The 13,645-nt window shown below is 47.7% G+C and overlaps 1 protein-coding gene across 5 annotated transcripts; it reads right to left on the bottom strand.

Moving 5' to 3' along the window:
* Positions 1-817: 817 nt before the first annotated feature.
* SLC25A47 (solute carrier family 25 member 47) lies at positions 818-13,144 on the bottom strand. Of its 5 annotated transcripts, XM_054828845.1 has the most exons (7): positions 12,767-13,003; positions 6,860-6,903; positions 6,501-6,572; positions 6,067-6,249; positions 5,751-5,810; positions 4,729-5,002; positions 818-3,888 (listed from the first exon to the last, which is right to left on the bottom strand). In XM_054828845.1, the coding sequence occupies exons 1-7, from the start codon at positions 12,792-12,794 to the stop codon at positions 3,602-3,604; spliced, it is 948 nt and encodes a 315-aa protein (XP_054684820.1). In that variant the 5' UTR covers positions 12,795-13,003; the 3' UTR covers positions 818-3,601. The 5 variants fall into 5 exon arrangements, with proteins under 5 accessions (XP_054684820.1, XP_054684821.1, XP_054684823.1 ...); XM_054828846.1 differs by lacking the exon at positions 5,751-5,810 and having other exon boundaries at positions 12,767-13,144; XM_054828848.1 differs by lacking the exon at positions 5,751-5,810 and having other exon boundaries at positions 12,861-12,949.
* Between the last annotated feature and the right edge of the window lie 501 nt (positions 13,145-13,645).

The raw sequence follows: 13,645 nt of genomic DNA, 5'->3' as shown, positions 1-13,645 counted from the left end.
ACAGGTATTTAAAAGCCAAGCCAAGGCAGTCCTCAAAAGCATGCATGAAATGTCCAAGAATGTTATCAGGCAATGTTCATAACTTTTTCTTTATTTTGTTCATATTTTGTTCATCTCACTGCAATAAAAATGTAGATAAAAGTCTGTATGAAACTTCTGTGATGTTACCCTTTTTTTTAAAAAAAAAAAAAAGGCTTAATTTACACTCTATTTTTGACCTCTCTTCCTACACTTTTAGGTGTTGATTTAGTCGTCTGATGGAGCTGGTGCTTGTTCTGATGTCCAGTGCCTTTCTAGTGAAGGAGGGTGCCTTATACCTGCTCTGCCCAGTCCTACGAGGTAGATTTTGGATTGCTCCCAGAGCACGCTAATAAGGGTCAGTTTTCTGAAGAGTAACTGGTTGCAAGCAAGACTGGATGTTGAATTTCCCAGTGCACAGCAGCCAGCTGAGAAATCGGGGGAGGTCATTGTGACCCGTTTACAGTGACGCTTCAGTAGGTTTGGCGTAAAGACTGGTACTTCCGTGGAAACGCGGTACTCCGCAATTGCTGTTGTCTGCAGAGCAGATTGTGAATAGCTTCACATGACTTTTCCACAGCCACTGAGGCAAGCCGAAACAGTGTGCTGAAACCTACTTGGATATTCATAAACATTGTCAAAGAAAACAGAAATTCTCAGCAACATGAAAACATAAAGCAGAATCTGCCTTCTAAAGAAAATTTTCTTTTTTTCAAAGCCATCAACTTTGTTACTGAAAGAAATCATCTATACTACAAGCTGCAGACCCTATAGCAACGTAAACCCAGTATCAGCACAGCAATTGTGAAGTCTTTATTCTGCTAGCTGGCCTTCAGCTAGCTAATTTATCAGAATAAATAGTTCTGTGATTATCAGAGTAGCTGAAGGTCAGGGTCATACAAAGAAATAAGAAAATAAAGCAGTCAAGTCCTGAAATCCAGAAGCCAAAAGACCCAGCTTGGTGCATATACAGTGAAGTACATAATATGTACAATGATATGTCAGTAAACAAATAGTGGTTCATATTTCTGTGCCTGTGTTTACAGTACTCACACAGCCAATTCCTGTACCTGTTGGTAGTTTCTACCCGTGTGAATTAGCTGTGAGTTCTTACTCTAAGGCAGGCTGTCACCTATACACTCTGTATATTTTGTATCCAGTAAAGGCTTGTGAACAGGATGGATTGCAAAGCAGTTAACGTCCCTGAAATAACCCCCTGAAGATAGAACTTACCTCTCGTGTGGCATTCGTTCAGGCCACGTGAGAACTTCCTTTCACATGGTGCTGAATACCCTGAGGCTTACAGTTCTCAGCCCCTCGCATTGGCTTCTGCTGTTGTTACCACTCATTTTTACAATTCATCTGTAATTCCTGTTTTTGAAACCAGCTGTATTTCAGTTACACCCACAGGAGGAGACTTTCAGTTATCTGAATGTGTGAGCCTATTAGGAAAGCTGAGCTACGTTATTTTCAAACCTTGGGCTGACCATGGATGGTATCAACACAAGAAATGGTTGTTTAGTCTGATTTGCAGGCATTTTTTTTTTTACTGTCTCTGTTCAGAGGATGTAATGCCTGAGAACAAGGTCGGCTGAGAATAATACAGCATAAAGGAGTTTGATTGCAGAAAACATCCAGGAAGAGCTGGGATAAATCACTACCCAGCTGGGATGGCACTCGGTCAAATGCATCCCTTGTAGAAAGAGGTGAGAGTAGCAGACTATTGAGAACCATGTTAAGAGGAATTCCAGATCTTGAGGACTTAATTAAATCCTCTGTTATAAGGACTTTCTGAGCAAAGGAAGTTTGGTGCTGATGCCCCAAGATGTCACGGGGTGGTAGGTTGCTGAGGCCATAAGCACTTTGGGAGTGAATCTGGGTCTTTCATTTCACTCCCCTTTAAGGTGACATACTCTGCACCTGCCTGGTTTTTTAACCCTGCTCTTGGATCAACTGCAAAAGCTGGACAGACTCGTGAGAGAAATATTATAATGGTGGTTTGCTAGCATGGCTGCGAACACGTTTAAAAAGTCAGTTGAAGGCTTAGATTTCAGGAGGACAGTTCTGGAGCTTTTTACCGCTCGCTCTCTGGAGTGGAAGAGGTCACCTTTATTCTTTTGTAGTAGCACATAAAACTTCTAAACTTGTCCTTTTAGTGCAAGATTCTTTTTTATATGTCCAGAGTAGCTGACAAGTTCTGTCTGCTGCAAAATTACTGTCAGTGTAGTCAATGCCGTGGTATCAACTGGTCAAAGTGGCTGTGGACAAGGGCATCAACCCTGAATATGAGAACACCTTTAAAAATATATTCTTCCTCTGTCCCTCCAAAAACCTCACTTACAACAGAATCTGACAGGGGCAGGATCCAGTCTGCTACAGATGTCTTCATCCAGAGATTAAAATGGAGATACAAAACATTTATGCTGCTCTTGAGGGATAATGAGCAAATTAAAGGATTTCTGTTTTTAGGAACTTTCCTTCTGAAGCAACAGTGTGGATTGGTTTTGTTTTTTTTTAACTGACACTCTGATGAAACTTTATACCTTTGTGAGAAATAAATATTTGTTAGGAAAGTCAGAAATTCTATCAAAATGTACCTTCGACAAAAAAAAACACTTGGCTGCTCTGAACACCGTAAAGTGAGTAGAGTACACGCGTTTTAAAAGCAGTAAATCTTAATTATACCCTACAACTTTGCAATTCTCCCTTAAGTTGCCTAACCCCCCCAGCATACAGATTTTACGGCAGCCTTTCCTCTGAGAAGCAAAGAGGTTTTGCATCTCTTCCTACCCTCCTTCCAGGAGCAGAACAGATTGCCTCCAAAGCTGTGTCAAGCTCCAGAGAGCCGCGGTGCTGTCAGCCTCCAGGAGGGGACTGATGCTGTAGGGCTCAGGCTTGCACAGGGAGAAAAATCAGATGGTTTACGGGAATCTGTGCCTGGTTTCCCTTTCAGTGAGGTCATTAGAGGGATTATGTAAACAGACCATTTCTGCCAGTCATTAAATAATGACAGGAAAACACAAGCAGATTCTTATGCAGCTGCTACCAAAGGGATATAATTGTAGAGTTCTTTGGGGAAATTACATCTGGGAAGGAAAAGTTGCAGCCTGAAGCACAAATAATGTAAGTAACTCGGTGAATGCAATGCAGGCATTGCATGTAAAGAGCACACACTGGGTAGTGTTAAATCTTACACAAACTCCCCCTAGCTCTTGCCTTGGTTGTGAAGATCATTTTCTGTGCCAGTAGAAAACAAAATGAATCCTTTACTAAAATCTCTGATCAGACAAGCAGCTTTTTAGAACACAAATATTTGCAAATGTTTCAAGAGCCTAAGCAGCAGCTACAGTCTAAATACATTAACGAGATAAACTGGAGGTTGTATATAAGTCCAAGTCTCCATGATGAGTTTGTAATCCTATAAGAATAAAACAAAGCCTTCAATCATCCAGCTTTGTGCTGAAATGTCCATGCTTCTTACGCTGTCCATCAAAGGAGAAGGCGTTCAGCAGTTGTTTGTGGATGTTGTGTTACAAAAAAACCCAAACTAATCAAAGTACACCTCTGAACAGAGTGGCACAAGTTATTTTTTGTTTGAATAGTGATCTGTAAATCTCAGTACAGCTTCATACGCTACAAACACCACCATGTTCACAGGAAAGGCACGAATGCAGTTCAGACCCAGTCCTTTGAAAAGCACTTTTGCACCCTCCTTTCTCACGCTTTCTCTAGCACAGTGGAAGAGGCCTTTGTACTTGTGCTGGTCCGATTCATCTGTTTGCATCCGTGATTTGAGGACATCCATGGGAGTAGCTAATCCCCAGGCCAGGACTCCAGCGAAACCACCAGAAAGCAGCACGACGAGGAAACCTGCAGGAGCGAAGCCGTTAACTCGAGCCTTGTACTGATACGGCTACAAGCATCTCAGATTTGTTAACTAACTAGGTTTACTTTCATGTTTTTCAGCAGTTGTTTTGTCCAGCTCTTGCAGTTGTGAGTTTTCAGTGACCTCACACAAATTGTATGGCCTCCCAATTTCACAGCATATTCGTTTTTGCGTGCATTGTACTGGCTCATGTAGAGGCAGCATACATGTTAACACCACACAAACTAGATGTGGTGCAACCTGAGAGCACTGACACCTTCTTCAGCTGGATCTACTTATTTAATAATTCTCAGGAACATGCTCTTTTTGCTGAATGTCACCTATTTGATCTTTTCTCAAAGTGGATAGCTGTTTTTTGGAGCCAAATCACAACCAGGAAACAAGCTTTTTTACATTCTGCACCTGGACTTTACTTTCAAGCTTTGGGCTGACCCTGATCCATCCTCCATGGTGGCTCCTGGGAGGTTTGTCCCTGTTTCATTTCTAGTTACATATCCTATTTCTGCATTAAGAGGATTTCATACCCGCATACCAGGCACCAGAGCGTGCCATAAACACCCCTCTCACAGGCAGAGGAGTAGCTGCTGAGGGACAAGGTCGTGCCGGCGAAGCCCTCGCATGCAGGCTGCTGGCACCCGCGCCGGGAGGGCACAAATGGCCCCGTGATGCCAGGAAGCAAACACACGGCAACCCTGCGCGAGGACCGGATCTGGGTGAGGTTTTATACCTACTAAGTGATGTTTGCTGAGAGCCTGATTTCCCTCTTAGCGTGGTACTAAATAAGCCATCTTTGCAGGTAAGGCCAGATGCTGTCCGATACCCACCTGGTTTATTTGTCCCGGCTGGTGTGAGCCAGTCGCACAGAGCAGAATAGGTAAGGAAATATATTGCAGAAGAGGAGCAATCCCTGCAGAGTAATGCAGAGCAGCCCTTGTAGAGACCCCCAAAACCTTCCTCCTTGGCGATCACCTTCAGACAGTGCAGAGATCCTCGGTACTTTGGCTTGGAAACAGGCTGGGGAGATGCGACAGAAGGATGTGGGTTCCTCTGGGTCTGCATGCGAACTTTGGCCACTTCACTAGGGGTCATCAACACAACCTGTAACATCAGAGGATGGTACTTTAACCCTTCACGTTTAAACAGTGTTTTGATCCGCCTCCTGCAAATTCCTTGTCTCCCACCTTTTCAGGCAATAACATTGCCAGCAAGTTCCAGCCTCCTCCCCTCCGTCTGCGGTAAATCCCACGCAGCAGCAGCAGGACACACGTGTGAGCTGCGCTGTGCAGAGTGGAAGGTGCGGCAGAAATCAACAGGGGACATGAAATACCCGTAACAACTTAAGCATGGAAAGGGGATGTCCTCAGCTATAGGGTAGCATACATCAAGTCTCTTGTATGTATCTGTATTTGGAACCAAGGCCATAAAGACTTTAAAAAAATTAACCTGTGTTAAGTAGTCATTGCCTGCTAGGAAACACCTAGAAACGCAACCATCTGGACTGCTCTGTAAGAGGATTGCCTGTGACTGGGCACGTGTTTCTGCCCAGCACAGCATCAGGGCGCCGGGGCGAGCTCTGCCACGTTCGCAGCGCCTGCAGACACTCACAGAAATCCATCTCCTTATGGGAAACTGCTCCTGGATTCAGCATCACCTCCCTGTCCTGGGATCATGCACGTTTGCCAGGCAGCATCACTTGTCAGTGATGACACGTGTTTTGAGCGCTGACAAGGCAACGCTGCGTACTGCCAGTTTCTACAGCGATACCGTGCCGGGCTTGTGCAGCCACTGTCAAAACACTGGCCTGTGCTTTAAAACACCGAGTTATGTCTTTCTTACATAAACTTACCATGAGAGCCGCTCGGAAAGTTTGCTGCTTGGCTTGTTTTTCGTCCTTTTTCTGCGTTTGCTGCCAAGATTGATGTCATTCTTAATAGAGTGTTCTTAAGTGTTTGGGCGCTCTGAACCAAATCTGGCACGAGCTACCCGGCAGGACTTGGCCACGCCACGGAGCCGACCAGCGAGGGGGCGGTCTGGGCAGAGCATGAACCTCTGCAGAAACAAACCCGATGGGCTTGTTGCAGGCTCCCCTGTGGCCTCCCGGAGGGAAAACATTCACTGCTCTTCTTGCTTCCTGTGTTTGTGAACAAGGGCTGTTTACCTACCCGGACAGCACCAGCAGCACCTCCGGCAAGAGAAACGTCCAGCTTGGATGGCTTCACGTCTGCAGCCCCGTATCGCAGCTTGCAGATTGTACAAAGGAAGTTTTTGTACGTGCCAAATGAAACAGAAGAAATCACTGAAACTGTGAGAACTGATGCAGACACACCTTTGTAAAATCCCTGAATCTAGTGGGAAACAGAAAAAAGAGCACTTATAAAAGGGAATGGCATGGAGAAGCCCGAATACACCGGTCATACATCGCTAAACCAAAGCTTATTTCCATCTTACAGCTCATCGGCAAAGCTAAATTGCATCCAGACCCTTCTCCCAACAAATGGTTGTATGCGACTGCTGCCTGTCCTCCCCAGGGGCAGCTCTGCTTCTCTGAAACAAGGCATCCATACTGGTATCAGCAATTCTGACGAGAGGTACCTACCTTTTCTGTCCTGTATGTTTCCTTAATGCAGTGCCAAATCCCATTGTAATGCCTCTCAGTCTGAATTCTCACCTAGGAGCATAGGGACAACGTTGAAATGTAGGCATCAGATTAAAAAAAACAATCAACAAATGCCATAGCAGCAAACCAGTTAATTAGCCATAAAGTAGCATCCCGAAACAATTTACTTTTTTTTTTTTTAAGAGGAAAAAACCACAACCAAATAAAGTGAAATATGTTGATTTTAACAAAGATTAAAAACACTGTCATGGGACTAGTTTTCTAAAAAGGGGAGGAAAAAAGCAAAAGAGCCTGTTTGTTTTCAGTCTGTAGTCAAGAAATAAAGCTCGAACCTGTACCTTCACTGTGTCCAGTGGATAACCCACTGCTGTGCTCAGACCACCTGAAACAGAGAGTGTATTGGAGATGGTTAACAGCAGACGTCACAACAGACCATTTTTCCCCATCGGGGCAAGTCGCCAGAGGAACGGCAGAAAAATGCAGCTTCAGAGCCCTGCTGTGCTTGGCACCAGACCTCTCTCGATCTACAGTGACAACGTTTCAGCCAAGAATGACAGAGCAAAATGTGCAGATTTCTCTGCGTGACCAAGGCATCCTCAGAGGAGGAATCTGAGCATCATGGGAAATAAGAAATTATATTACACCATGGTACAAGCCGGGACTGGGGGAAACGCCGAGAGCACTGCTGCAGGAAGGTTGAAGGGATGGTTTACGTCGTATCAGACTGGTTTTGTTTCCCCTCCCAGCTTAGGCAGTAAAGCGTCTTTAGACTATGGCCAAGCACCCTCACGTGAGGTGCAGAGCATCCCCAATCACACAAAAGGGTCTCTGGAGCAATTTGCGTTCTCCATGCTTGGCTTGGAAATATTAAGGAATAAAAGCAGCGATCACAAGGACATCTATAAAAGACGGGTGGTCCTCACGCATTACAGGTTCTCAGCAATCTGTCTTGAAGAGAGGAGAGGTACTCCTGCTGCCTCCTGCACGCCAGGGACAGGACACATCCTGGCTGAAGCTTACAAAGCACACCTAGAGCCCTGGGCGAGAACTTCATTGGACAATAGGGTCCACGGCACCATGCTGGACTAAGCCTCTGAAGCACATCTCCTACATGCACCGAAGACTGCTGCAAAAGCGGAGCAAGGAGCAAAAGCAAAGGTTGCTTGGAGCCCTGGCAGGCTGGTGTGACGCCAGGATGCAGCACGACCGGCAGCACTGCTCTGCGGTGAGGCCACCCGCCCTCGGGGCTCAGCAGGATTAAGGGGCAGCAAGGGATTAGCGCCGGGCGTGCGCAAAACCAGCATTGCTCACCAGCACGCCCCGCACGCCAGCTGACCACGACTCCCCGCCTGTAGCGATGATGGCATGTCCAGCGTGCTGAGGGGGGATTTGCCAATCGTCTATCAGCACCCGGGCTCATTTCAAGACCTTAAAATAGCCACAGGAGTTGGAAACACATTAATCCTACGAGACAAAGTTACTGCCTTAATGGCAGATGAGGAGAGCGAAAGAGCTCCGACACAGACTTCTCCTGGTTGCGGTGACAAATAGATCACCCACCATCCCTGCCCTTACCTCACTGCATTTCCCTGCTCCGATCTAAAAGCGTCTGTCGGCAGATACAACAGATGATAAAGGGGCTGACCAGCTAACTTCCTCCCAGGACATCAACTGCCAAGTCACCTGAGACGAAATCAGGCTGGGGGACAGTGGAGCTGTATCCATGTGAGTTATTTAGACAGAGATCAAGTTCATAGAAGTGCTGGATGAGCCCTTCAGGAGCTGGGCGGTCATAGATAGTAACAGTGTATGCCTGGTGGCTCACAAGTTGGAAACTACCTTTCATTGAGTCCTTCTTTAAAAAAAAAAAAATAAAAAATACAAAAAGTTACTTAAAAAATTTATTAGTCACTGTGGGTATTTCACTAGGCATATTCACCTGTGGTTACATGGGTGCTTGGGAGCTCTGGAAAGCTCTGCTACATTTTGGAAAAAAGCAACAGCTGCTGGTGTGAGTCACCAGGAGACAATCCCAAGGTGCATTACTCAGAAGAAAACAGCTAACATCATCTTGCAGAAAAAATGAGGTTTGTTCTGCAAGACTCTCTGTCTAATCTGCCACCAGATAAACAGCAATGAAGATGAAAAATGGGCCAAGAAGCCACCTTCTGTATTTCAAAACCAAAATGAGATCAGGCTGGAAGAGAAGCGGCGATGGGGGAATACACAGGCGGAGTAGTACACCTTGAAGGAGCAATGCCTCTGGTCCGAGCAGAGTGACAACGCACAAAGTCACCCGGGGCCATCCGCACTGTCCCAGATTCCCGGCCATCGGCCAGAGGCAGACTGCAAACGCGGGCCCCGCCAGCCAGGAAAGGAAAGCACATATGTCAGCGTGACAGTGCTGACCTCAGAGGTGCGGTCCCGTGGCCCAACAGCCCCGTCCCAGCCAGGAGGATTTGGCATCACATCAGTTTCAGACTTCCTGAACCTCAGAGGCAGCAGATGTGGCTGACCAGATGCTGGCGATGTGGGGGCACCGTGTGCCTTGCACGTCTAAGCCCTGGCTTGCTCCACCAGCTCAGGAAGGTAGGAGCTCATGCACATCAGGTACCAAGGCTAATTTGGGTCAGTGTTCAACAAGAAGTGTCTTCTCTTCCAGAGAAATTGTCCTGTTCACACATTAAGATGCAAAGACAGTGGAAACAGAGACAAAATAATGCAGGTTTTCCCCAAACCAGCCTGTTTTCCATTGCTTCTCAGTCCTAGGTGCCAGCAAGGACCAAACATCACCACTTGGGAGGAGACCATAGGAGTAAATTTCTCACTGCTCCCACCAAGATGGAGATGTGATCCCCCAAACCTCTGAACAACCACAGCCTGCTACGCACCGTGCTCCTTAAGAGTCAAAGCACTCGGAGCAGTTGTCAGAGCTGAGAAGCTCAGCCAAGTCAATCAAAGGTTGAGGAAGAAGGGCTCTGCACAATGTCATGCAATATAAATAGCCTGGGACAAAGATAGCATGACCCACACATGCCCTGTTTGCACAGTAGAATCGAACAAGGCCAGCAATGTATAGCATGCATACTGGGGAGGGATCCTGTGGGACTCCTGCTGAGTAACACTGCACTGGCTGTGATGAAAATAAATGGCAAAATCCGGTGAATGATCTTCACTGGGTTGTAGTGAGCCATTTTTTGTGCCTATTTTATGTGAAATGTTCTCAGGTATTGAGCAGAGGTTTCGGCGTCCCCTACACACACACTGCAGGGACCAAACCGGAATCCTCACGGTCTCTTCACGAGTCAGGACACTTCAACCAGGCAATTCAAATAAGGAGGGGTCTTGGCAGGGTGGCCACCACAATGGCAATCAGCAGAGCAAGCTGCAGCCATATGGAACCCACTGGGCTGCAACTGCTCCAAGCTGTTGGCAAACACCTTGCTGAGAGACCCAGGGGAAAGCGGGGATCGTGGTCCAAACGCTGGATGTGTAGACAGCAGCCTCCAAAGACCTTTGTTTTGTGACGAGTTGGGAACATAAGAAGTGCTCCATATCCTAAACAAGCTGAACTCCAGTAATGTGACCCTGGCAGTGGCCAGCAGGAGCTGCTTTAGCCGTAAGGAAAAGGACACAGCATGTTCCCTCCATAGGTGGACTATTTTATCTACCCTTGGACTGCATGTGACTGGTGTGTAACCTTGCAGTAAGATGTGGAGAAGCCCAGCCGTGCTGCAGACCCTGCTGCTCTACTGCTGCTGCAGGTCAGTGCCGGGTGAACCTCAGCTTCCCCTTCCCAAATCTCTATGCCTGGCACAAGGGTCAGTCATCCTCTAGCCATCAGTAGCCCGATCGTCAATACCCATCCCCTGCCATGGCCTGGGCTGCCACAGTAGCAGGGCTAGAAGATGCATATGGGATCATAGGAAAATTCAAGTTGGAAGGGACCTCGGGAGGTCTCCAGTCCAATCTCCTGCTCAGCTTTATTGGCCAGGAAGGACATCCTTATAGATGAGCTGCTTTCCACAATATCCAGCCCCATTTAGTGGTTATTGAAAGTCTCCCCAGTAATTAAAAGTATTTCTCTCACATTGGTTCCATCTGGAGTCACAGCAGGTCACTATTTCCTGGGCTGAAGATGCTGAGCTTGTCCCATGGCCACAGAAGCAGTATCTCAGGGGAGACGCACAGTATTTGTGCAGGTACCTGAGTCAGGCTGGATCATTCCATGTGATTCAAAAGGGCAGCATCTCTGCTGGCTTTCAGAAGTGCTTAAGCCATGCTTTGCCCAAAACACTCTGAAAACAGATCAAGGTCACAAGAACGTAGTTTTCTAAACAGAAACTCTGTTGTTATCTGTGTTGCCTCTTGAGTTGTTTGATGCACTTCAGCTGGGTTTGAAGCCTCCTTAGGAACACAGAGACTGCTTCAACTCTAACAAACACAAGCCATGAAATAAGCTCAACACCAAAAACATCCCAGTTCTCACAGGAAAGCTGTCCCACCCCTGGAAGCTGTCCCATGCCGGGGTAGGAACCATGGCCCTGAAGCCCTGCCCAGGTACCTTGCACGTGTCTATGTGCAAGCTCCAGCAGGGAACAGCATGCCAGAAAACACTCCTGTCTGCCAGTGAAAAGTTGCATTTTCCCTCTAAGGAAGGCCCTGAGCTGGACAGGATGGAAAATCTTGCTCTCTGACACCCTGGGGTCAGTGAAGTGCGTTAAACCAAGCAAAGTCATTTCTGGTCCCAGCTGCATCCTCCCAGGCTGAGCCTGTTTCCAGGGCACCCATGGGAGATGCTTTCTGCATGGCCAGGTGGCACACGATGCTGGTGCCCAGACAGGAGAGCACCACACAGATGATGGCCTCACGCAGGAGCAGGGGCGCAATGCCAAGGTGAACAGCCACTTTGTGTTTTCAGCTCTCCGCATTCCCTTGTAAAAGAAGTTTATCCCTAACTGGCTCAACTACAACTGCGCCAACAAAAGCAAAGAAGTCCAACCAGTGAACGCAACCGTCGCTGCCCTGCTGAGCTGAGCCCGGTCATTAACGGGACAGCTCAGAGGAGGTTTGGTGAATCCTTCCAGGATGGATGTCCCATTGCCAGGGCTACAGTCTCCAATGGGTACTTTAAAGTCAGCAAGGAAAGAGGTGGATAAAGGCAAGCTGCTGTGGAGGGGTTGGTTATATTCCCCTCTCCCATGAACAGTCCTTCCCGAGCAGGGTCCCCCAGAACCCCAGGAAGGACAACACCCCGAGCAACGGGCACCTCTGGGGCTGGATGCTGCTGAGACACCACACCTCACCCCACCTGCACATGTTGGGTGATGAGCAATAAGGGGCTACCGTGTAAAACTCATCATGGTCCTTCCCAGGAAATGCATATCTGCACCAGGATGACAGAGGGAAACTGCCAAATTTCAGTAGATCTCAAAGTGAGATCTGACGTGCAGGCTTGGGCTGGGCGTCTCAGCCGTCTGGCAGGTTTACGTGGCCTTTCTGGCAGTGGCGACCCCAAGGCTCTTGTCTTGGTATTTGATACTCCACTAAACCTGACACCATTTCAGAACAGAAATGAAACCAGTGGCTACATTCTGTTGTTTAAAACAAAGACGGGTTTGAGCAGTTCATGCTCTAAAAATGTCTCGAATTAAATCACACTTGTCTCCTTTTACCTTTTTTATATATAACTACCCTACTTTCTCCCAAATGAAAGCCTGCTATGTAGCATGCCTGCACTGAAATTACCAGCACAGCTGCAAATAGATCTTAACCTAAGATAAACCTTCCTCAGTGTGAAAAGCCGTGTCTCCACACCTCCTGTCTCACAAATCACATCCTCAGCCCCCCAGCGCCACGACCCCGACAGCCTGCCAGGCCCCCCAGGCACCAGACACGTGAGGTTTTGTTGTCTGGGCACTCGCCAGTTTGTATCTGCATGCAACATATTCCACCTCATCGCTTCCTATCAGAGTTTCACCCTGTCCTGCTGCGATTCAACTGGAGGAGATTGCAGGGCAATGACCTCAGCTGACCAAATTCCAGCCCTGCCTCCCCAGTAGCTCCCCAGTAGCTCTGTGAACCTGCTCTGATTACATTTTCCACTTAATAGAGAAGAATGCACTTTTAACAAGCAGCCCCCATCAAAAGACTCTCAGCTTTACCATTGAGACTTGCCCGTTAGCTGAACGAGAAGGAAACACAGCGATCTGCTTTCATCAACAAGCACTACTTTATGTATTTACCTCCAATGGCCCCGGCAATGAAATCCATCCAGACTGAGTCTGCTGCCTTAATTACCCTGATTAAGCGTTAGGGAGGTAGAAGAAGGGAGAATACCGGTTTGGTCTTTCCAGAGCCCCGCAGGTCCTTCCAAGACAGTGTGATCTGCAGTATGAATCACCTTCCTACTGCCTTCTCTTGCCTCTGGGGATTGTGAGCCTTGCGGACACTTGATGAATTTGTACACGGGAGACAGAGACGGGAAGCCTGGAGCTGTTCCAGGAACACAGTGAATAAGTAATCCCTGCAACGCTGCGCCAGAGCTGCTGTTCCCAGTGCCTTTCTGCTTGGAAAATCACAGGGGGTGGTGCCTGGCGGGGTAACGCTGCTATGAAGGGGCCATTCCCCGTTGTACTTGTTAACCCCAGAAGACAGCCTTGCGCACTTGTTTGCCAGGCAATACTCTCGCCGTGCGCCATGGAGAAGTGGCACAGGTGGCCGTGTATGAGATGCCTCCTCCCCCCATCCCAGCCCACCCTTCCCCCTTCTAACGGAGCAGACCCCCGTCCCATCAAGGAAAATTCCTTGTGCCCTTACCAAGGAATTTTCCTTGGTTTTCCTAACCCACACAGTTGACCCTAAACCTCTACCCAGATCCCCATGAGTTATTACCTACGCTATTGTGTGTATGCATGTGAAGCCCAGAAATAAATCCAACCACATACAAAGCGTTTGCTTCCCTTTCAGACCGCAGGGTAGTTTTCCCAGCCCCTGGAGGAACTATGCTCCCTCACTTCTTGCTCAGCCTCCCAACCCCCTTTCCAATGTCAGCTCCTTGCTGCGTTCAGCGGCAGAGCAGGAATCACTATTGCTGCTGCCCATACTCCAGTGTTTTGCCCCAC

Source organism: Grus americana, chromosome 5, assembly GCF_028858705.1.
Source record: "Grus americana isolate bGruAme1 chromosome 5, bGruAme1.mat, whole genome shotgun sequence".
In the NCBI taxonomy this organism is placed as follows: domain Eukaryota; kingdom Metazoa; phylum Chordata; class Aves; order Gruiformes; family Gruidae; genus Grus; species Grus americana.
The sequence above is the reverse complement of the archived record's forward strand: the minus strand, read 5'-3'. Positions and strand labels throughout refer to the sequence as shown.

Coding starts and splice junctions, on each gene's coding strand:
- SLC25A47 (XM_054828845.1), bottom strand. CDS start 12,794: ATGGATTTCATTGCCGGGGCCATTGGAG. Junction 6,904..12,766: donor CATTGCCGGGGCCATTGGAG/GTAAATACATAA, acceptor TCTCTGTTTCAG/GTGGTCTGAGCACAGCAGTG. Junction 5,003..5,750: donor CTTTCCGAGCGGCTCTCATG/GTAAGTTTATGT, acceptor CTGATGTTACAG/GTTGTGTTGATGACCCCTAG.